General features: G+C 46.7%; 1 protein-coding gene across 3 annotated transcripts in view; it reads right to left on the bottom strand.

Annotated features, from left to right (window-relative positions):
* Window positions 1-24,866, bottom strand: part of GSK3B (glycogen synthase kinase 3 beta) — a 1,215,699-nt gene that overhangs the window by 237,763 nt on the left and 953,070 nt on the right. For all 3 annotated transcript variants that reach the window (XM_069635848.1, XM_069635849.1, XM_069635850.1), the window contains exon 7: window positions 18,243-18,340. In XM_069635848.1, coding sequence (XP_069491949.1) covers window positions 18,243-18,340 — 98 coding nt within the window. The remainder of the gene's footprint in view (window positions 1-18,242; window positions 18,341-24,866) is intronic.

Raw genomic sequence — 24,866 nt, 5'->3', positions numbered from 1 at the left:
CTTCATGATGGACTGGGACAGAAGGCTGCTCTTCTTGATAGTGAGAAGAAAATTGAGGGATGGGCTCTCCACAAGACCTTTTCGGGGATGGTTTATCAGATAAACTGATAATTCTCTCCAGCTTGTCCATGCACCCCTCAAATTTCTCTCTAGTAAATTTAGAGGACCCAGACGGGCCTACGGGAGGACAAATGTCGTCTTCCGCCATACGGCGTCGAAAAGATTGTCTTATGGTGTCTGAAAGAGGCTCTTGGCTATCCTCAAGTATCGTGAGAATCGGGGCCTAAAGCCGCATCCGAAATTTTTTCTGCGGCTTGCCCCATGCTTTTAGGCGTAACCTGGGTAAGTCCCACAGCCGCCGTAATCCTCTCGATGCGGTCTTCGATAATCACTGAATCGGAGTGGGATAATTGTTCTGATGGTCTATCGTGGGTATAGTACCTAGCGATCGGTTTTTCGACCAGAGGCCTAGTCGTAGCTTTCAGCCTTCGGGACCGTCTGAGCGTAGGATTTCCGAGCTTCGACGTGTGAAGTCTTTGCACCCTTACTCGATTTAGATTGCCCAGTCGCAAGACGCTGTTGCGGAAGGCTTTGTATCTGCGCGATCCGAGGAACCCGTTGAAAGTTTTGGCGACCCTGTTGGCGCTTTCACCTTTTTCGACGAGGACGTCGAAACTTGTGTAGGGGTTGTATGCTTAGTGTGATGCGTTTGTACACCCCTTTCACCAGGTGTTTTCCCTGCGGCGAGACCAGAGTCAGAAGTGTCCGCCTCGAGGTCTATTACATCCGCAACGGATGTTTGGTCATCTGAGGTGCCCCCGTCACTCTCAGCGGTTGTGGTGTGGGGAAAGGGGATTCCACCCGCGACCTACCGTTTGCGGCCCACCGCTTTACACGGCACTCCTTAAGGGTCTTCGGCCGAAGGAGCTTGCAAGCCACACACTGCTTTTCATCATGCTCCAAGGGGAGACAGGCGTTGCATGTCCTGTGTTCGTCCTTCCAAGGATATCTAACCCTACACTTAGGGGAGAACCTAAAAAGGAGTCCTTTCCATAGCCAAAGGGAAAGATGACCAGACCAAAAGTGTAAAGATGGGAAAGGAGGTAAGAAAGCAAAAATATGGCCACCCTGACCCCACTCTCTCTACTTAAAGGTCAGCCAGAAGATCCGACCACGTGGAAAATCTGGCTGCCGGATCTTAGGCGCCAAAATCCACCTCGTAGACGAATCCCTCCACAGTCTTCATCGAAGATGTTCTTGTGACCGAACTGACTTAACGGGGAATAACCGACAAGTCGGTATAAGATAAACAATGTCTCTTCTGAAAGAGCTTGGCTATAAGGCGACCAGTTATCTGGGCGGAAAAAAACAATCTGAGGGACCTCGGCACATGAGGGATTTTGGGTACACTACACGTCACGTTAGTGATAGTGTTAGACACGCCTAGGCCGACGTCCCCTTTCGGTCCCCGAAAGACGAGATGCAATACTCCGCAGTTACCACTGGATGTCGGACTATATGCACAGCATGTGATTCTAAGCAGATTAACAAGCATCAGAAAGAAGAGTGGCCCTCAGGGGACACTATGATATGGCATGTGTAACGCGCCTATACACAAGTGTTTCAAGGCACGACAAGGCAAGGAAGGGGTTACAGAGGGAGGACAGAATCTTGCTAGGTCAAGTGACATTGAGATCCCGCAAGTACAGGAGTGAGGGGAAAAGTGCCAGGGGAAAGGGGGAGGGGGCAGAGCTGTACATGGGATCAAAACAATAAGTGTTGTCCAGCAGGTGGCAGGTGCAAGAGTAAGTGCTGACAGCAGGTGTCCAAAAGTGCATGTAGGGGGACTGTAGGGTTACATACAGACCCTAGTGCAAGGGTTGCTAGGAGGCAGTGCGGGTGTGCAAATGGGCGGGCAGGGACCTGGGCCCGAAATCAGAGGGTAGTCAGGTGATCAGTGCAGTATCAGCAGGGGAGTGGAAGAGAGAAGGCAGAAGCAAAGAGGAAGGTCTTGAGGTGCTTCCGGAACTGGAGATGGTTCTCCTCAAGTTTTAGAAAGGCAGAGAGGCCGTTCCAGAGGGAAGCCCCAGCCGAAGAAAGATCTACCACCAACTCATTGCTTGGAGAAGCGATTGACCCTGAGGGAGTTGGAGGTGGAGCAGCGAAGAGCTCGAGTAGGAAGGTATTCACGAAGACAGTTGGAAGTATTGAGGACCCATGTCCCAGAGGCCTTGTGGACAATGCAGAGGGTCTTGAACTTAATCCTTGCAGCCACTGCAGAGATTTCAGTGCTGGAGATACACAATCCCTGGGCTTGAGGCAAAGACCAAGTCTTGCAGTCCTGTTCTGGATGAGTTTCGGAGAGTAGAAGCAGGCAGATTAATAAAGTCTTACAGTAGTAGTTCAGCCTAGAGAGAACCAGCCCTCTATAGGGAGTGAGCTTCTGGGGGAAGGAGAGGAAAGGAAGAATACCTCCTAGGAGGTGCAGTTGGCAGTTTGACTTCTTAAAGACGGATATGTGAGGAGAAAAGGAGAGTGTGGAGTCGAAGATGACCCCGTGGTTCTTAGCCTCACAGGTGGGAGCAGTGTTAGGCAAGATTGTATGGAGTATCCTGTGGGAGACTGCACCAACCTTGTCCGCTTGGCAATAGTTAACCCAACCTTTGGTACAAGTCTGTACTACACAGGTTGGTAGAGTGACTGAGCAGCCAGGCGTACCTCACGAAGTGTCAATGTGAGCTATAGGGTTGCAACAGAGTCTCACAGTGACAAGTATCCAAATAACTCTTACACTCAAGGTTTCTTGATTAAACTATTATTAATTTAAGTGTTTAGTAAGCCTTCTTTAGAAGCGAGCAAATATGTAACATATATAATCCGAAATACACACTCAGTTTCAATAAATCAGTAGATACCCTTTTGGGATGGCACACAAACACTTCCTACACCCTGAGGGGACTTCAAAAACTAGAACACTGGTCATCGATAAATCACTGGTACCTTTAGAGCAATACTGAGTTTGGTGTCAAAGGGAAAAGGTTAGGGAAGGAAACAATGGTTAACAAGTTTCTCAAACAGGAAAGCACTTTTGAACCCCCCAATGCAATGTAGATTAACCCTTTCCCAGCTATACAAGTAAAGGATGTATGACTTTTGGAGGGACAGATCAAAACAAAGCTAGAAGAGTCTTCCGGGAGCCAGGACAGCCAATGTTCCTTGAGCAAAGTCTAGGGGAGCTGTGACACTTCTTGAAAGTAAGTAAAAAGTCTTGCACAATGTTATAGAGAGTTTTGTAGAAAAAGAAATCACTGTAGGGCCACAAGCTGGGAGACTTGAGGAGGGCAATGCTGCAAGAAACTCTGCAAAAGGCATCAAATGTAAGAACTGAGAGCAAGCAAGCTACACATCAAGAGGCATGTACCCCTTAGTTCATAGTACCTTAGGTCTGAAGAAATTGGTTCCAGCTGGCTTCTGTACTTGTAGCATGGCAGATCCTTTTGTTCCTAGGCCTCAGTCGTGGGGAAAAGAGGAAGGACGTCTGGGGATTCCTGCACTACGATTCGAAGGTCAGTGGCAGCAATGGGCCGAATAAAAAATGATGCACTCTATTCTGGTGTTTGTCCCCTGGCACTCGGTTCCTGCAGCACCAAAGGAAGTACAACCAGCAAACAGATTTCCAGATGAGTTTGTCTTGGGGTCGATTGGTCCCACCAACCCAAGGGGAGGCGTCAACCTTTGCAGAGCTTTTCTAGTCGAGGCGAATTCGGAGCTTCAGGACTGCAGCAGGGCTTCACCGGGCAAACCAACAGTCCAGAAGTTGCAGCAAGTTTCTCTTCCAAGTTCTTCTTCGGATGCCTTCGTCGAGTGGTCGACTCTGTCTTCCTTGCAAAAGACATTGCCTTTTATGCAAGTCTCTCCCATTCATTGGCAGCCTAGCTGTCACTCACACAGCAAGGTAGAGGTCTTACAGCCAGCCAGCCAATCACCCTGTGGTGCATTCCTGTAACCAAGGAGACTAAGCACAGGGAGTTTCGGGAACCTCCCTCGCTTCCTGGCCTGCCAGACACGCTAGAGCCAGAAGCGGGCTTCACCAGCGAACCCCTCGCCAAAGATAAAACGAACAAAGGGACCAAACCTGGTTTGTCACGCAGAGTAAATCTCAAGAAGGACCTTTCCAATAAGAAATGGCAGAAAAAGAGCAGGGCCATTTTGACAAAATGGTCACTTATGGGTGCTATACTGCAGCTTCGAAAAACTCACTATAATAGGAAAAAGAAAACTACTGCCAGTGTTAGGAAGAATTCTCATACATGTGCCAATTCCTCCCACCTTAGAGCCCTCCAGCTCTTTTGCTAAACTTTGGGACTTTGAACTTTTAAAACAGTGTTTTTTTCTCTTGTGTTTTCTTTGGTTATGGAGTTTTAGACAACTCCATAGGCATCATATTTTCATGTGTGTCACACAGCACCCTCAGTGCAGTGGCACAGGGAAGCCTTTCAGGCTTTCCGAAGGTTTAGATACCTTCTCTGGGATAAGCTACTGTTTCCCAGAGTAAGTAAAGTGAAATTGACACTACTAGTCTTTAAATTCCTAGACCCAGCACACCTTATCTTACAATAGAGTGCTGGAGGGGTTACTTAGTATCCCCTCTGTCTAGATACTCATGTAGCAGTCAAATGCTACCATTTTCTATCAAAATGGCTGGTGGCAGTGGTTTTACAATGAACCACAATGATTTTTCCCGACCGCAAACACTGGTAGCGTTAAATCGCAGGAGCCATATTTTTCAAGATGGCGTCAGAACAGCCCTCTGTTTAAACAGGTCTCCGTCTTGTTTTTTGCCGTTTCTTTGTGGAAAGGTCCTTCTAGAGATTTGCTCTGTGCACAAAACCAGGTTTGGTCCCTTTATTTCATCGCCTTTGGCGGGCTTCAGGACTGAAGACTTCCTCTGGTGCCCGAGTGTCTGGGGTGGGCAGGAAGTGAGGGAGGTGCACGAAACCCCCTGTGCTTATTCTTCTAGGAGACCCAAATGCACTCTGCCGTGATTGGCTGGCTGACTGTCCGGCAAGGACAGACATCCTGCTGGGTGAGTGGCAGCTAGGCTGGAATGAATGGGAGGAAACTGGATAAAAGGCAAGTCTCTGGGCGTGGAAGGCAGAGTCGACCACTAATGAAAGTACCGAAGACTAGCTTGAAGAGGACGGCTGCTGCAACTCCTGGACCGTTGATTTGTCCGGTGAAGCCCTGCTGCAGGTCTGAATCGCTAACTTAATCTCGACAGAGAAGCCCTGCACTGCAAGGACAACTTCTCCCTTTGAGTTGGTGGGACCAATGAACTCTACCCATAAACCACCTGGATACCATTCTTGGTGCTGGTTGTATTTTTCTCAGAATGCTGCAGGAAACCGAATAACCAGGGAGAGGGACACCAGTTTGTGTGCTTTACTACAACTACTGGAATTGAAGATTTCCCAAGCACCAGCTTTTCAACCAGTCCCAGTGCAGGAGTCGGACGTCCTCCCGCTTGTCCCCACAACTGAGGGTCAGGAACAGCAAGATCTGCAGGAACTGCCAGGAACAGAAGTCTTCAGCTGCATCTTTTTCTTCATTTGAAAGGTACTGTGAGACAAGACTGAGTACTTAGCTCTCGCAGTGAAAGTGCTTGAAACTTTCGCAACTAGCAGGCCTAATCAGCTTGTGACCAACATATAATTCTTCTGCTTACAAACTACTTCTAAGAACTTCTACAGAGACTTTATCGTTTACTTACCAGAACTGGTTTTACCTATCCAAGACTTTAGGCCATTGACTTTGGCCTATCCCATTGAATTGACTCTTCTGGTGAACTCAAAGTATCTGCACTGTCTAAGAAATTGTAATTCTTTGTATGTTCTGAACCTATTCCTTTTTGCTCCTCCTTCCAAGTATTCTGTATGCCATTTTGCTCCTCCTTCAAAGTAGTTTGAATGCCTCAGAAACGTAACAAGTATAGTATTGAAGAGTATTGTTGTATGATATTTAACTGCCTCCTTCTAGTGAATGTTTTATAACCGACTGTTGAATACGTAAGTGTTTAACCAAGAAACCTTGAGTGTAAGAGTTTATTTGAATAAACTCCTTACAGCTCACATTCCCTCTTGAGATAAGCTTGGATGCTCAGCTCTGCTACCAAAAACTGCAGTACAGACTTATACCAAAGGTTGGTTTTGCTTACACCTGTGGTCATAGTTGTGTGTAGTGGTCCCAAAGGGTACTGCATACAAACTCTGCCCAACAGCCACCAGCCATTAATTGTAGAAAGGGTAACATAAAAATGTTACATGAGAAAGTAGACAAAGGAGATACTAAGTACCCCTCCAGCACTCCATGTAAAATGGTGTGTGCTGGGTCTACAAAGTTACAAAAAGTAAAGTCAATTTCACTTGACTGCTCTTGTACAAGTAGTTTAACCAAGAGAAGGTAGATTAAACCTTTGGGAAATCTGAAAGACTTCCCTGTGCCACTGCACTGAAGGTGCTGTGTCACAATGTAAAAATATGATGCCTATGGAGTTTGTCAGACTCCAAAAACAAAGAATACAAATCCGAGAACACCACATGGATGAGTGAGAAAAAGGGCTCACTCACTCCAACATAAAAATTAAAAAGTCCCAAAGTCCAGCAAAAGAGCAGGGGGTCTCTAAGGAGGGAGGAATTCGACACTAAAATGAAAATTATCCCCAACCAGCAGGAAGAGGGCCAAAACGAGGCCGGCTACAGTGTGACCGGAAAGAAGGGTGCAAGTGTGCCGATGAGGAGAATCTCTATCTTAGTGGCATTAAGGCAGAGATTGTTGACGGCACACCACTCCTGGATAGGAGACAGAGATGAGAGAAGGAGAAGAGGTGGTAGAGAGGAGCCTGAAAACTAGCTGAGTGTCATCCACATAGCACAAAGTTGGAGCAGAGAACTTCAATGCGGTGGGTGAAAGGTGGCAGGTATTGGCTGAACATCCAGAGAGAGGTTAGACCCCTGGGGAACACCACAGGTAGAGAGTGAGATCGAGGAAAGGAAGGACCCAAGTTGGACCTGGGAGGGTCGATCAGAGAGGAACGAGGTCAGCCAGGCCAGGGCCCGATTGGTGATACCCATGTTATCACAGACGATTGAGCAGGATGGCATGGTTGACCGTGTCAAAGGCAGAAGAGAGATCGTGTAAGATGAGGACAGAGGGGAGATCCGAATCGAGGTTAGAGAGCAGGTCTTCACAGATGTTCAGGAGAGCAGTTTCCGTGCTTCTGGCTGCTCTGAAGCCAGAGTGATGGTCATGGAGACAAACAACAGATTCAGTGTGAAGATTAAGTTGGAAGATGGTCTAGAAACCTTATCAGTGGAGAACATCAGAAAGGAAGAGAAAGAGGGAGGAAAGGTGGCCACAGGTGGGCCGGAGGTAGAGGAGAGAGTAGAGGGAGGAGAGGACGAGGGTGGATAGGATGTCTTAGGTTTTATAGATGAAATAAGTCAGGGCCTAGGAGGGGACAAGAGAGGTAGAGACTGCGGCAGGATTGGCCAGCTCCTTGGAGATTTTAGAGTTCTGACAAATTGTTAGATGCTGCAGAGACGCGGGCTTGGATGCGGGCTCTCTTCTTAGTGTGGACAGAGAGCCGGTATTGCTTTTGGAGCAGGTGGCAGGCCAGTTTGTCACAGGATACACAAGAAGCTAGCCATTTCCTCTCAGCTACCATGCACTTGCGTTTAAGGGTAAGGTCAGTGTCATACCAGGAGTGCACTTGGCTTTGGGCTACAAGCAGATCCTCATGAACGGGGGAAAGAACATCAAGAGTATCAGAGATAGAAGAGTGGAGCATGGAAAGGGCTGTGTCAGGATGTGAGTCAGCCAGAGGGGCAGGAGGGGGTGAGAAAGTGGTGGCGAAGGCCTCAACTGACATGCTTCCTGGGTCGGATGACCGAGAAGGTAGGTGGCAGTGCTGGAGTTGGCTTGGCCTGAGGGGTAGAGATGGGAGGAAAGGAGAAAGTGATCACTTCACGAGAGGAGTGGTGAGACTGATAGGGAGGGGGAGGTCTGAGGAAATCAGAATATCCAGAGTGCCCTGCAGTGAGTTGGGCCAGAGGGGAGAATAGAAAGAGAATCGCAGAGGTCGCTAGAGTCCAGGAGGGACAGGAAGCATCCAGGTGGATGTTAAAGTCTCCAAGCAGGAGGAGTTGAGTAGTCGAGGCCAGGAGGGAGGAGTGGTCCACCCACTCAGAGAGGAAGGAGGTGATCTGACCACGTGGCTGATCAATAGTAGCCATGGTAAGAGTGGCCAGGGGGAGAGTGAGGGAGAGAGCCTGCAGACAAGGCGAGTGTATAGACTTGTGCGTAAAAGTCTATGGATGCGCCAGGGGCTACCGGTAAGGGTGGCAAGTACTTAATGCCCCTCAGCGCACTACAGACCAAACTTCGGCAGTCAAGTCCACTTCAGTTGTAGGTTCAAATCCTGCAGTTGGGTGTCTCTGCGGGATAGGGCGATTTCTCCGCTCCTGGTGAAGGGATTGGGCCAGTTCCACTGCAGCGAGTCTTAGGGCACCGGGGGGCACAGCAGCAAAGCACCCACAAAGTTCGTCACCACAGCTGGACGGCACAGGGACCACATATGCTTGGGTTCAGGCGTACTCTAATTCCAGACCTAGGAATACTAAACTCGGCAGGAGAGTGCCTAATACCCAGAACCTAGTCTCCAAAGGCTCAAGTCGAAACGGCAGTGGTTCCAGGGCAAAGGTCCTGTAGGAGCTGGTCAGTTCACTGCGTGGTCCAGGAACACTTCACTTACAGGTTAAGCAGGAGGTGCCGAGAATAGTTGGTCCAACTATTCCAATGGGTTGAAGTGCCCTTGCAGGACTTCAAGGTACAATCAGAAACAGGGGGTCCGACTGAACCGCGGGCTCAGGGTGCTAAACCTTCCAGCGAAACACCAGTGGTTCCACTGATCTGCTTCTTCGGTTCAGGATACTTGGCTCCTTTACTAAGTTCGGTGTGAACTCAGAAGATCGACCTGCAATAGGTATAAGATGCCTTCTCTTATCCAAAATCTCCTTTGTGCTAAAACAAATGGATCGGCTCACATACAGCCCTCACAGATGTGGACCAATCAGACCACGGTGGTCCCAGTCATCCCAGCACACCAGACATCCTGTCACCCAGGATGTGTATTGGAACTAGACCGCTCCACCCACATCCTGGGCGCGCGCGCACACACACACAAGGCATGCAGAATCCCACGGAAGCTTCGGTTTGCGGGGGCTGGGGGAATTTCAATGACCAAATAATGAATTTCCCGGGTCAAGATGGCCATGAAGGGACAAGATGGCCAAAGGACAGAACAAAGGACCTCATGGCATGGCCATTTTAGGCACTGGCCACTCTCTTGGGTCAAACGTGGTATAGACCATAGAAAAAGAGTTGAAAATACATAAAAAGTAACAGCTGCCACAAGCTCTGTCCAAGACACACTTGTACATTCACCATAAATCCTTCGAGAGTTTCTAGGGCCTTAAAAATTAAAAAGGGACACCCCCTGCGCATTGTAATGCAAGGTACATTGTGCACTGATAAAATGTTACTAGGAAATAGCAAGTGAAAGACTAAGGGTAACAGTCTCCCCGTACTGACAGTCTTAAGGGCATGACAGTTTCTCCATAACAAATTGAGCAAAAGCCCAGCAGCGTACAGCAGAAGGCTGGGTACCACTGGCAAAAGCTAGACTAGGATGGCCAGACAACAGCAAAAGGTTGGGGGGGGGGTGGGTGTGGGTTCACAACTGGAGGGAAAGTTACCCATAAATGGAAATATTTCCTAACACCAAGTACCAAAAGTTCACTTGCAAGAAACACAGAGCACGGTACTTTGTTATATGAAATGCACTGCTCGGGTGTTTATGGGACCATCTGCTAAGGGGTTCAAAACACCAATCCTGTAGTGTTTGCTTAGGTGTGCATGAAGTAAGCTCAAAACACTCTTAATGATAAAATGACAAAGCAGCCTAGCTTCGCTCTTAAACAGTGGGCTGGTGTCACTCAGTCACATGTTTTAACTAACTAAAGTTCAAACAAACTGTACACAAAAAGACCAAGGGTCTAAACAAAACACTGAAACAAGTGTAAAGTACAAATACAGTTGAGGAAGATAATTTACAAAGGTCACAAGCAGTAAATGGCAGTGATTTAGTAAACATAAAAAAATATATCACAGAAAGTTATTCTATAAAGGATCTCCCAAAAAACTGAATGGGTCCCTTGCAGCTCTATTGGAAAATGTATTTGCTACTTACAGTCCATAAGAACAGAGACTGCAGTAACCATTCAGCGTAGGAGCCTGTGGGACGCTACCAGAGGCGTTCAAGACCCAAGGTCCACCACCAAAGGCCCAGAGAAGGATGAAGAATATGACTAACCCACAGAAGGCAGACTGTCACCGTCAGAGGTCCACAAAAGCTACTCTGCGCTCCGAGTCGGGGCACCCTGGAGGACTGGATCAGCAACCATCTGTCCCAGGACCCGCAGAAATGGCTCAAAAAGCATGGGTGAGTTTTGGAGTTTGGATTGGTCTGGCTTGTTGACTGTTGGGAGTCTCTGGTCAGTGTGAGCAGCGCCCCATGTTAAAATGGACTCAAGGCAGCAGGATTCCAACGATAGCCTTGCTGCAGCCAACTCACACAAAGAAGGGCACTGCAGCAGCAACTGCAGAAAAGGAGTGCAGACGAGACTCAGCAAGGAGGTCTGCTTCAGCTCATGCAAAATCAATGTCAACCAAGGCAGCGATGGACAGTAGCGGCAGGGGAGGATCCAAGACATCACATCAAGGAGCAGAAATGAGGCAGAGCAGCATCTAATTAATAAAGAAATCTGGGGGAGCTCCCACCTTAGGTACAGTGACTGCTAAAAGGAGGGGGGACTTTCTAAAAGCATCAGCACAACATGCAAGAAATGTTCAGCATGCAATGCCGGAAGGAAGCAGACGAGCCTTGCCAACGGATTATGCCAGTAGCAGAGGCAGATCCAACCAGCGCTGCAGAGTCAGGGTACTTAGGAGAAGACCATATCTTCTGCAGTCTCCCAGGTAAGTTTTCCCAAGACTAATCTGATCAGCTGCTCTGTTGATCCTCTAGTTCTAGAGAGTAACCCTGTGAAGCAGAAGACCAAGTGGAAAGCAAGGTCACACAGCCGCTCTCAAAAGCACCCCAGCAGGGTGTGTAGGTAGTTGAATCTATTCGAAGTTGCTTTCAAAAGTAAAAATTATTTTTATTTTTAATAGAAAATAATGGTAGTCTTGAGATTCAATTGTTTTCCAAAATTGGTTTATCCACCAAGAATTTGAATAAAAAAATTATATACATATCATGCGATGAAAAGTCACTAATATATTCTTAGTGAGGAGGAAACCGCCATATATGTTTTTTCAATCAGACCATAAAAATTGCCAATGCATTTCGGAATAATATTTCCTTCATCAGGGCAGGTCTATAAGCAATATACATACAATCAATAGATAGTACATAATCAAACCAAACAATAGTGACAATATAATCAACATACCATATTGTTGTGATTGTAGAGGTACGTAGATGGTAAACGAGGAAAAAAGGAAAAAGGAAAAAAGGGTAATGAGGCCCTGTTGGATGCAGATAAAGACCATTAAACAATATGTAAAGTGAATGCAGCGAGCATTCATGGAGAGAATTTTACCTGAGGCGGGTTGTAAGCACAGTATATGGCGTGTGTGGCTTAAAGAAGCCTTTGAATGTTCAAACTGTCTACAAGGAGTCAGCGTTGAAGCGCAGCCTCCAGGAGATGGGCTGAAATCAAAAAGGTGTATATAGTTGCAAAAACGGGTCTGATCCGTATATAGAGACAAAATTCTAGCAGTAATGCAAACTTACCCTACGAGTCGCAAGGAACAGGCGTTCTCCTGTGACCGGCTCGCGTACATCTGAGGCTATCGTATCAAGGCGTCGCCAAGGCAACGCTTCTTTTTAAAGACACGTGACCACGAAGCATCCGCGAGGAGCGCGCGGTCGAAGTAAAGACACTGCAATCAGGCCAGTGGGCTGGAATTGCAATGATCCACATATTTAACATACCTCATCTCTACTCAGGCGGAATTGTGGTCACTGAAAAATCTGAAATTAAAAAAAAGTCGTACTGTAATGAAAATAGAAAAAATACTGTGATAAATAGAAAAGCAGCATCATATGGAAAAAGGGACCTAGTACATGATCCAAACCATGCAGAATATATGGATCGGTATGTGTGGTTATGAAGCTGCCGATACAAACACTATCGACTGGTGATGTATTCTTAAATGGTGTCCCTCTCCTCACGGCGAGGGTCCTAAAATAGCTACATTGCGAGTAAACTCAAACTAATGTATCATTATTGCGAAATCTACGCATCTGCATGTAATCAACCCTGCTGGTGGTGGTGTCATCCTAAGATGGCACCTTGCGTCCCAGACAGTCTGTCCGGGGGGTCCATCAGGGTTCCATTGCTGCAATACAGTTGTACATTAATGTCATGTTCATGGTAGTGCTAAGGGTCAGGACGTATGTCCAAGAGATACAGCAGAGTTCCATTGCTTGGATACAGTTACACATCGTAGTAATCATTCACAAATATAGCGTGAAGAGCAGTGTCATCCTGGTTCATAAAGGGGATTACTCTTCGGGTACAAGGATAATCGTACAGTACAGATACTAACACTCAGGCATGACATACAGAAAATAGTGCCAGCAGTCAAGAACGTATTGGACAAATGTTAGGATCATAAAAAACAGTGGTAGTTGATCTCTTCATTGATGCCATTGGGGGTCAAGCTACTTAGCTTGTCGATCCAGAATGTCTCTCTACGATTTAGACGTTGGTTCAAGTCTTCATGGGGACTGTTTTTCGTAAGTGTTTCTAAAATCACGAATCTCATCTGGGTCAGATTGTGTCCATTGTCAACCCAATGTCGGGCTACAGCTGAGTTCATGTTTGCATTGCGGATGCATGACCGATGTTCATTCCACCTATTTTTGGCCATTCTGGTGGATTGACCTACGTAGAACTTGCCACATGGGCATTTGATACCATAGATGGTATTTACACTGTCACAGGTACCGTATGTCTTTAGTAGAATCTTTTTCCCTGTTCTGGGATGGTTGATGACATTCCCCTTGATTATTGAGTTGCAGTTTATGCAATGTAGACAAGGGAATGTTCCAGTCCTTTGAGTTATAGGCTCCTTGAGAGGCGGCCTTGTGTGTATCAATTCGTCCCTAAGGTTTCTACTCCGTTGGTAGGCGAACACAGGTAATTCACTAAACAAACCTTGAACTCTAGTGTCGTTTCTCAAAATACTCCAATGTTTATTGATGGTTTTTTTTATTCTGTTGCTCTGGACCGAGAATTTAGAAACATACTCAGGTGTCTTCAATTCTCTCTTAGTCTTTGGATTCTGAGTGGTGATCAAAGTGTCTCGTGCCAGGCTACTCACTCTGGCGAATGCTGTGTCGAGTTCATTCTGTTTGTAGCCTCTCGCTAGAAACTTATCCTTCATCACAAGCTGTTGGGCTAAGCAATCTTCTGGGTCGCTAACTATTTTCTTCACCCGAAGCAGTTGACTGTACGGGAGGTTCCTAAGCAGACTCGGTTGATGGAAGCTTAGACGGTGTAGTTCAATCTTCGTGTCAAACAGGGCTATTACTACAAGCATCCGACATCCGTGCACAAAAGGAGTTCATATTAGCACTTCTACAATTCATCTCAGAAAAGTCATATTTTCAACACCGCAATCCGTTCTATCTGCAGACCTCAGGAACTTCAATGGGGGCCACTATGGCACCCACATACGCCAACTGTTTCATGTATAAATTTGAAATGGACAATGTACTGAACCAACAAGTATGGAACAAAGACATCCACTTGTGGACGCGTTATATCGATGACATTTTTGGTGTGTGGAGGGGCACTAGGACCGCCTTCAACACGTTCTTTGAATATCTGAACAACATAGATCAGCGCATCCAGTTCACGAGAGAGATCTCCCATGACACAATCACCTTTTTGGACGTTCTCATCAAAAAGCAATCAACTGGCTACAGCACTTCTCTATTCAGGAAACCCATAGACCGCAATAATCTCCTACACCGTCTAAGCTTCCATCAACCGAGTCTGCTTAGGAACCTCCCGTACAGTCAACTGCTTCGGGTGAAGAAAATAGTTAGCGACCCAGAAGATTGCTTAGCCCAACAGCTTGTGATGAAGGATAAGTTTCTAGCGAGAGGCTACAAACAGAATGATCTCGACACAGCATTCGCCAGAGTGAGTAGCCTGGCACGAGACACTTTGATCACCACTCAGAATCCAAAGACTAAGAGAGAATTGAAGACACCTTTGTATGTTTCTAAATTCTCGGTCCAGAGCAACAGAATAAAGAAAACCATCAATAAACATTGGAGTATTTTGAGAAACGACACTAGAGTTCAAGGTTTGTTTAGTGAATTACCAGTGTTCGCCTACCAACGGAGTAGAAACCTTAGGGACGAATTAATACACACAAGGCCGCCTCTCAAGGAGCCTATAACTCAAAGGACTGAAACATTCCCTTGTCTACATTGCATAAACTGCAACTCAATAATCAAGGGGAATGTCATCAACCATCCCAGAACAGGGAAAAAGATTCTACTAAAGACATACGGTACCTGTGACAGTGTAAATACCATCTATGGTATCAAATGCCCATGTGGCAAGTTCTACGTAGGTCAATCCACCAGAATGGCCAAAAATAGGTGGAATGAACATCGGTCATGCATCCGCAATGCAAACATGAACTCAGCTGTAGCCCGACATTGGGTTGACAATGGACACAATCTGACCCAGATGAGATTCGTGATTTTAGAGACACTTACGAAAAACAGTCCCCATGAAGACTTGAACCAACGTCTAAATCGTAGAGAGACATTCTGGATCGACAAGCTAAGTAGCTTGACCCCCAATGGCTTCAATGAAGAGATCAACTACCACTGTTCTTTATGATCCTAACATTTGTCCAATACGTTCTTGACTGCTGGCACTATTTTCTGTATGTCATGCCTGAGTGTTAGTATCTGTACTGTACGATTATCCTTGTACCCGAAGAGTAATCCCCTTTATGAACCAGGATGACACTGCTCTTCACGCTATATTTGTGAATGATTACTACGATGTGTAACTGTATCCAAGCAATGGAACTCTGCTGTATCTCTTGGACATACGTCCTGACCCTAAGCACTACCATGAACATGACATTAATGTACAACTGTATTGCAGCAATGGAACCCTGATGGACCTCCCGGACAGACTGTCTGGGACGCAAGGTGCCATCTTAGGATGACACCACCACCAGCAGGGTTGATTACATGCAGATGCGTAGATTTCGCAATAATGATACATTAGTTTGAGTTTACTCGCAATGTAGCTATTTTAGGACCCTCGCCGTGAGGAGAGGGACACCATTTAAGAATACATCACCAGTTGATAGTGTTTGTATCGGCAGCTTCATAACCACACATACCGATCCATATATTCTGCATGGTTTGGATCATGTACTAGGTCCCTTTTTCCATATGATGCTGCTTTTCTATTTATCACAGTATTTTTTCTATTTTCATTACAATACGACTTTTTTTAAATTTCAGATTTTTCAGTGACCACAAATCCGCCTGGGTAGAGATGAGGTATGTTAAATATGTGGATCATTGCAATTCCAGCCCACTGGCCTGATTGCAGTGTCTTTACTTCGACCGCACGCTCCTCGCGGATGCTTCGCGGTCACGTGTCTTTAAAAAGAAGCGTTGCCTTGGCGACACCTTGATACGATAGCCTCAGATGTACGCGAGCCGGTCACAGGAGAACGCCTGTTTCTTGCGACTCGTAGGGTAAGTTTGCATTACTGCTAGAATTTTGTCTCTATATACGGATCAGACCCGTTTTTGCAACTATATACACCTTTTTGATTTCAGCCCATCTCCTGGAGGCTGCGCTTCAACGCTGACTCTTTGTAGACAGTTTGAACATTCGAAGGCTTCTTTAAGCCACACACGCCATATACTGTGCTTACAACCCACCTCAGGTAAAATGCTCTCCGTGAATGCTCGCTGCATTCACTTAACATATTGTTTAATGGTCTTTATCTGCATCCAACAGGGCCTCATTACCTTTTTTCTTTTTTCCTCGTTTACCATCTACGCACCTCTACAATCACAACAATATGGTATGTTGATTATATTATATGTCACTATTGTTTGGTTTGATTATGTACTATCTATTGATTGTATGTATATTGCTTATAGACCTGCCCTGATGAAGGAAATATTCCGAAATGCATTGGCAATTTTTATGGTCTGATTGAAACAACATATATGGCGGTTTCCTCCTCACTAAGAATATATTAGTGACTTTTCATCGCATGATATGTATATCATTTTTTTTTTTAATTCAAATTCTTGGTGGATAAACCAATTTTGGAAAACAATTGAATCTCAAGACTACCATTATTTTCTATTAAAAATAAAAATAATGTTTACTTTTGAAAGCAACTTCGAATAGATTCAACTACCTACACACCCTGCTGAGGTGCTTTTGAGAGCGGCTGTGTGACCTTGCTTTCCACTTGGTCTTCTGCTTGAAATGTGTTTTAGATTTGGGTGGCTCCAAATTTGTCACAGCCAGCTCCTTTTGCACATTTGAATCCCGATTGTACAAACAAGCAAATCGGTTGCTTACAACTTTTGAAAATTGGACGAATGTGGATTCAACAATTAGTGGTGCCCACTCATCTTCCCTCTTGCTAGAGAGTAACCCTGCCTGCGAATCCATTGCTATGCACCATTCAAGTTTTTGGAGATGATACAATCCAAGCAAGCAGCCAAACTCCATACACTCTGGCATCTGGGAGACCCTCACCCAGTGATGTACTGGCTAGAGGAAAACAAAGGGTGCATAGGCAATGTCCATCCCTACGCAGGCAGAACCACCATTTTATCCATTTCGTGTTGTCCACGCAATTAAAGAAATACAAAAATGGCATACTGAAAGGAGCTTTAAAATGCCTTAATACCCAAGTGGCCACCATATATTGGCATTTAGCTACAAACACTAAACTGGCTACAGCACTGTGTAGCCATAAACAAAAGCTAGCTGCCACAATCCTCCTCTGCAACACTTTCTGAATCAAAGAACTGGTCCAGGGACAACATGGGGTGCTCCAGGAGCACCCCTGCCCTCGTAGCCACCTGTGCCACTAAGGCCGCTATAACAAAACAGTTACATCTGCAGGGCGCTTCAGTACAACTCCCTCAGACACAAAAATGTCTAAAAACCAATAAAGGAAGCAAACGGTTAGGGGACTTAGTCACATTTGTGGCTACCAAGGCAGAGGTAAGCAGAGCCTCAAAAATGGACAGAAAAAGCCCTATGATAAATCCAGTAAGTCATATTGGAGTATGGCTGTTTTTCCATCACTAACAGAATATACAGGCCTTACGCCAGACCTCAAGGTGCAGTGGAGTCCCACATATGACGAGTATTCACATCACCGATGCCTTCATGGTGGGTGCCACTTGTCTTAATCCGTTACTGCTTTTTTTGTGGATACGTTATGGAGAAAGACATTAAAAGATTAACACCCAGGAGGTAGGTGGGAGCAACCAATCCGGTTCCTTGGATCACGGGCTGAATCTACCGATCCAAGCCTGTGTGTTTCATGGAACCCGATGCCCGTTTCCCCAACCCTGCTATCTTCCCCCACATCCCCCTTCCCTGCCACCCCCAGCCCCACTTACCTCTTCTTCAGCGGCAGCAGCCGCGCTGCTGCTGTTCCTTGGCCACAATGGGAAAAAATACATTTAAAAAAAGAGTGGCTCTGTATGTATCATAATACAATGCTCTTAGCACTCCGAGTTTCCGGATTGGAACCTCAGGGAGCCAATAGTAATAACCACCCATTCCACAGGCTGGAATGGGTGGTAACAGCACCAGAGACATTTGTTAAATGGCCCTCACATAGAATCCTATGATGGTATTCAATAACACGAAGGTTGGGTGTTAAGTAGGCCATACCACAACCACGTCTTCACAATCAAGCTGCAGCTTATCTCCCTGTTCTATTTTTAAATGGAGCCCAAAGAAAAAGGTCACAGGAAACTAAAATGGCAAAAAACTTAGCCAAGTCTTACGAAGCAACCATACCTTGATGATTTCCACTAATTGATCAACACCGCTGTCACCGGGAAAGATTGGTTGTCCAAGTAACAGCTCTGCCAACACACAGCCAGCTGACCACACATCTAGGGAAAACAAGAACACATTTGTATTTATTGTACATTTGTATTGCGCCTATACAACCAAGGTGCTTCCAGGCACCAGAAGTTGGGGGGGGGGGGGGAGAACAAAGAAAAACAACGGTCTTACTAGGCCTTGTAACATTCGGATCGTGCAAGTGCAGCAAAGGAAGTGCAAAATGTGGCAGGAACTATAGGGAGGATGGATGGGTGATGGTGAGGGGGAAGGGGTAAGTGCAGGGAGGAGGATTAGTGTGGGAGGGGTGAACCAGACTCAGTAGGTTAGTGAGGGAAGGGTGCCCGAGGGCAAGTGCTAGTTAGTGGGGGGTCAGGAAGGACTGGTCAAGGATGGCCTGGCCCCAGTAAGACTCATAAGGTACCAGGAACCAGTCACACATGCCGGGGGGGGGGGGGGGTTAGCATGGGAGGGAGAGAGGGCTAGGGAGGAGTAAGTTAGGAGGAGTAAAAAAAAGTAAGGTCTCGAGGAGTTTCTGGAACTTAAGGCGATCTGGCTCAAGTCAAAGGCCATTCCTGAGGGAAGCCCTAGCTGAAGAAAGATCTGCCCCCTCCACCCCCCTCACCTTGGACAAATGTCTGATCTGCAGAAAGTTAGAACTAGAGGACCGAAGGACTCTAGCAGGGAGGTATTTAGGGAGAGAATGTTGGATGTAGCTGGGGTCCCAGAAAGGCTTGTGGATGATGCAGAGGGTCATGATTTTGATCCTTGCAGCCACCGGGAGCCAGTGGCGATGTTAGGGCAGGAGAGATGCAGCCCCTGGGCTTGAGGCGAAGGATAAGTAACAGATTCCTATTCTGGATTAGTTGGAGGGGGGCAGTTGATGAATATGCTGTTGCAGTAGTTCATTTTTGAGAGAACCAGAGCTCTAGAGACATTGAGTTAATGGGGGAATGTAAGGAAAGGGAGAATGCCTCCAAGAAGGTAGAGTTGAAAGTGGGCCTTCTTGGCAAGGTACGAGATATGAGAAGGAGAGATACCTCGAAGATGATACTCAGGTTTATTGCCTCGGGTGAGGGCTCAAGAAGAGCAGCCAGAGTGAGAGGAAAGGAGGGCGCAGGAGTCACAAGGAGAAGGATCTCCGTCTTACTGCCATTAAGGCAGAGATCATTAGCAGCACACGATGCCTGAATAGCAGTCAGACAGTCGGGAATGAGAGAGGAGGGAGGAGAGGAGCTTGAAGGAAAGCTCGGTTATATCCGCATAACATTGGAAATGAGGAGACAAGGTGGCGATCAAGTGGGAGAGAGTGGCAAGGTATATTTAGAAAAGCTAGCACAGGTAGAGCGCGTGGTGGAGAGAAGAGAGCCCAGTTGGACCTGGAAGAAGCGATCAGAGGAAAGGTCAACTAGTCCAGTGCTTGGTCCGTGATATAAGGTTATCAGGAAGCAGATTTAGGAGGATGGCAAGATGGACAGTGTCAAAGGCAGAGGACAGGTTGAGGAGAATGAGCGCAGAGGGAGAGTTGGAATCTAGGTTAGAGAGCAGGTCTTCATGGGTGTTCAGGAGAGCAGTTTCCGTGCCTCTGGTGGCTCTAAAGCCAGACTAATGGTCATGGAGACGACCAACAGATTCAGTGTAAAGGATTAGTTGGGAGAAGACCGATTTCTCCAAGAGTTTGCCCAGGAAAGGCATAGTGGAGGGCTGTACAGAGGGCCTGGAGAGGAAGAGGAGAGGTGGAGACTGCAGAAGGACTGGCAAGTTCCTTAGAGATGTCAAAGAGTTCAGCTTGTGTGGTTGGTGGCCCCAGAGATGCGGGCCCATTTCTTGGAGCAGGTGGAAAATCTGTATTGCCTTTGGAGCAGGCGGCATGCCAGTTTGTCAGAGGATGTGCTAGAAGCCAGCCACTTCCGATTCGCAACTCTACACTTGCTTTTCATGGAGGCAAGGTTGTACTTAGAAGCAGACTTCATATGGATCCTCATAGCAGGGGCAAGGGTGTCAGGGGTGCTGAAGATAGAGAGGTGAAGGTTAGCAAGGAGTGAGCCAGTGGGAGGGGGAATGAACGCGGAGGCAAAAGCAGCTTCTGAGACTCATTTCATCAGTCGAATGACAGACGGAAACTGGCAGTACAGGAAGATGCTTAGCTGTGGAGCCCATGAGCTCTAGATGAGAGGAGAGCATGTTCAGACCGGGAGAGAGGTAGTGGGAGGGTTAGAGAAAGGGATGTCTGCCGCAATGAGCGCATCCAGGGTGTGGCTGAGTCGATCTGACTGGAGTTAAGAATAGTGATGGAAAGAGTCACTGAGGTTGCGGAAGAATAAGGAAGCTGTATCAGGAGAGTCAAGATGAACATTGAAGTTTGAGGAGAAGTTTAGAGGTAGAGGTCAGGAAAGAGGAGGTAAGGTCTGCCCACTCTGACAAGAGGTAGATAGGCCTAAGGGGCCTGTAGATAGTGGAGATAGTGAGCGAGAGGGTAGTAGAGCTACAGAGCTTGAAGACAAAGCATTCAAAGGAGGAGTAGGGTTGAGTGGGTATTATGGAAGCAGGGGCCAATTTATGCAAGATAAGGGCCACTTAACTGCCAGACCGGTTAGGCCTGGGCATGGAGAGGATCCTGTATCCCTCAGGGAGAAGTGTCTCCAAAGCAGTGACAGAGCTAGCATTGAAACACGTTGTGGTAAGGGCAAGGATGTCTAGGCCAAAGTCTTCTAGGAGCTGACAGATGTCAGAGGAGTTTTTTTAACAGTAGACCGAGAATTTAGAGTAGCTAGGTGAAGCTGGTTGCCGTCTTTAAAGGTCTTCGAAGGGGGTGTACATGGATGAGGTACACCCGTCTGTGGGTGAAAATGCTAGAGGAGTAGTAGGCGTAAGGGTGGCAGGAGAAGGGTGGAAATGAAAATGACGGGAGATGCCTGTCAAGAAGGATTGAGTGGAAATCACTGTGCCATGATAGTGCCATTCTGACAATTATGGACCTGGAGGATGAGAAGTTAGCCAAGAGCACTTCTCATCTGGTTCCACCATTATTGAGAGACGAGAAAGGAGTGAGACCATATGGGGAGTCCATAGGTCTGGAGAAGGAACAACAGAGGATGTCAGTAATAGTCTGCTTGGAGGAAGCGTTAATATAGGTATCAGTAATGGGCAGTCCTGGGTTAGAGGCCAGGAGACTCTTCTTAATCCTTTCCCTACCAGGCTTCGAAAGAGGGAGGCTAGGTAATAGAGTAGCAATTGGAGTCGATAGGGGAGACAGATGGCACCATACCAGGAGGATGGAACAGGTGGAAGCCCAGGAGGGAAAGGGTGGGAGGAGGAGAGCTGCACAGTGCACCAGGAACTCACCAGGTGGCCTAGCAGCCAAAGGGCATAGATGAAGCAGGTATTTTAAACAAAACTCAAGCAGTGCAGCAGATTATGAATTACCCTAGAATTGCAGTACCAAAAATCAGTGAAAATGAAGCGGTCAGCAAGGGCAGAAGAAAGTACACCTAGATTTGCATTTCACATACATGAAGATGTAGCAATTTTAGCAAGGAAGCAGAATTTAGAGGGTCAAGCATACATGAAGAGTGGAGCAAATTAACAGAGGCAGACATTTTAAAACACCTATATTTGAGATTAAAACAAACAGGAAGAAGGTTTAAGTTACTTACCTGTAACTATTGTTCTCCAGCATGGGTCTGGCATGGATTCACATGCTCGTGAATATTTCCCACCATTAGGCAGGGAATCCTTGGTAAAATAAAAACTGTCACTTTCACTTTAAAACTGTATTTCTCATCTAAAGCAATCACTGTCCTCTTGGTCATACTGCCCCCATCCAATGACAGTCCTCTCCCTAAGCTCCACCCCTCGTGGCCATCTTCAGATTTGGTAAGCACGTTAAGTGGCAGTATGAACCAAGAAGAGCCACAGAGGGGAAGGCGGGAGGGTTCACATGTGAATCCATGTCAGACCCATGCTGGAGAACGATAGTTACAGGTAAGTAACTTTAACTTAAACCTTCGCCAGCATGGGATCTGGTATGGATTCACATGTTCATAAATATCGATTACACAGCAGTACATATACACAACCACAAGAGGTGGCAAGGCTCAACAGAAGCAATAAACACTCACCTCTGGAACAGACTTGCCTCAAACAGGTTGCGTAGCACCGCTTGGCTGACTTGGGACTCCTCCCTGAAAGACCCGTCAACACAGTAGAACCTTGTGAAGGTGTGTGTGGACCTTCACGTAGCAGCCCTGCAAATGTCAAGCAGGGGCACACCAGAGAGAACTGCTGTTGTAGCTGCAATGGCTCTGGTGGAGTAGGCTCTTGGACGGCCTGGCAGCAGCCTGCTAGCCAATCAATGATAGTGCATGATGCACCCGGAGAGCCATCTGGAGATGGAAGCATTAGACCTTTCCTTGATTTACAGGTCCAAAGTTGACAAACAACTGATAAGTAATTTCAAGGCATGAGCAACGTCCAGTGAATGGAAGGCATTCTCTGCCAGCGACAGATTAGGAAAGAAGACCAGCAACACCAAAGGTTCGGTGAGGTGGAATTCCAAATGTACCTTTGGCATAAAGGTGGTGTGTGTACGCAATACCACGCTTGAAGCGTGGAAAGACGAGTAAGGCTGCTTGCAAGACAGGACCCGAACCTCCGACACGCCTGGCTGAGGTGATAGCCACAAGGAAAGCAATCTTCCACGAGAGAAACTTGAGCGGAGCCCGATGCATAGGTCTGAAAGGCGCTCCCATTTGTCGACTGGGTAGTCAATGGGGTAATGGCCTTGGTAAACAAGGTCGACGGGTCCCTCGAATAGGTATGTGACGGCGCGGTTGTCAAAGGTGGAGCTGCTGACGGGTCCCTTGACGGTGTCTGTCGACAAGGTCATGCTTGGCAGTTGGCGTCAGATTTCCTTGCTAATGGAAGCTGGCCCCCTCAATGGTAGACTACCCATCAATGGGGAGGCAGACGATCTGTGTCTCCAAGACGTGGGCTCCGCTGCAGAGTTAGTAGACGAAGAAGCCACTGGAGCGTGAGATGATTTAGCCTTTTTAGGTATCATCCCCCGGGAAGAGTCGTCAAAGGATCCAGACAACCTCTTGTCAGAGAGAACATGCTCTTTGGTCTGCCTACTCCCGAAGAGGCATGACTGCGCACAAAGGCCTTCCCTTCCTCAATCGACACCATAAACCTATCGCGGTCTTCAGAGTCTTGGAGAAGGCCTGGCACATGTAACATCAGCCTGCATCATAGTCAGGATGTAAACAGTAGATGCCGATTGAAGAAGCTTTTTCTCGTGGTGTCTGCCATGGCGTAAAGAAGGCCCAAGCTTAGGCCTGCTGCAGCCCACGGGCCAGAGATCTGAGGATATAAGGATTTCATCCGGCAACAGGTCCTTGCCGCCAATAGTCACAACGTGACTGAAGAAAAAATGAAAACTATTTCTCGCAAAAATAGGCAAAAAAGTTGATATTTCGAGGAGCAAAACACGAGGACTCCCAACCCGCAAACATGTGGTAAAAATCTGAAGATGCCTACCAGCGGTGGAGCTTAGGAGGATGAATGTCAATGGCTGGGTCAGTATGACCCAAAGTGACAGCAATAGGCAATAGAAGCGACAAGCAGTTTTTAGCTTAAACTGTTTAATTTTACGGCGGATTCCCAGCCTGACCGGGAATATTCATGAGCAAGTGAATCCATGCAAGATCCCATGCTGGAGAAGAGAATAGGAAGTAGGTTTAGCAGCCTCATCACCTCATTCTGGGTCATTCACTCAATGACTAATGAGATGGGTAGGCTAAGCGCATCCTCAGGAGAACCATCCTACTTTTTAGGGCAAGTAGTCCTAGCAATCCATTATCTGCATCAGGCGGGTTTGCAGGTGAATATATGCAGATACCAACACTATAGCTATATTTAAGTAATGATTTCCCAACATTGCATCTTTCAGAGATTACAAGCAGTATAAACATGATAGGAGGTGGGATAGGCATTGCATCTAGCAGAACAAATGCTGCAGCACAGCTTGAACCAACTTGCATCATCAACCAAGCATTAGTTGAGTAAGGGTACAAAGTTCTGCTGTGGCTCGGGATACCAGCAGAGAATGCTGCAGTCAACTGTCTCTTTCTGGATGTGCTCTCAACCATGCCCCTGAAGAGACTGTTGCATTGTGACAGTACTTATTACAAGATGCAATACATCTAGAAAAACATTTCTTAGAGACTGACTTTTCTACAAAAATGACACCCGCCATGTCACAAAGAAATGGTCTGATTTTCAGAAAGCTTCAAATGGGATTCGGAGCTGGATAGGAAATGATGGTACATCTTGAGCACCTTTATCTCTATGAAAGACTGCCTGGCTCCTTGGCAGAAAAAGATTGCATGTCACTGAAACATCATGTAGCAGTCGATGCCACTACAAAAGCAGCCTTTCAGGAAAGTTATTTCTATTCTGCTTGTGCATAGGTTTAAAAGTGAGGGTTTCATTGACTGAGAAAACTTGAGCTCCCACTGGCTGGAATACATTATTTTTTGGATTTGTAGAACGCACTACAGCCCACAGGCATCAAGG

This window comes from Ambystoma mexicanum, chromosome 7p (genome assembly GCF_040938575.1).
Source record: "Ambystoma mexicanum isolate Mex_15411 chromosome 7p, UKY_AmexF1_1, whole genome shotgun sequence".
NCBI lineage: Eukaryota > Metazoa > Chordata > Amphibia > Caudata > Ambystomatidae > Ambystoma > Ambystoma mexicanum.
This window is presented reverse-complemented; position numbering and strand designations above follow the sequence as displayed.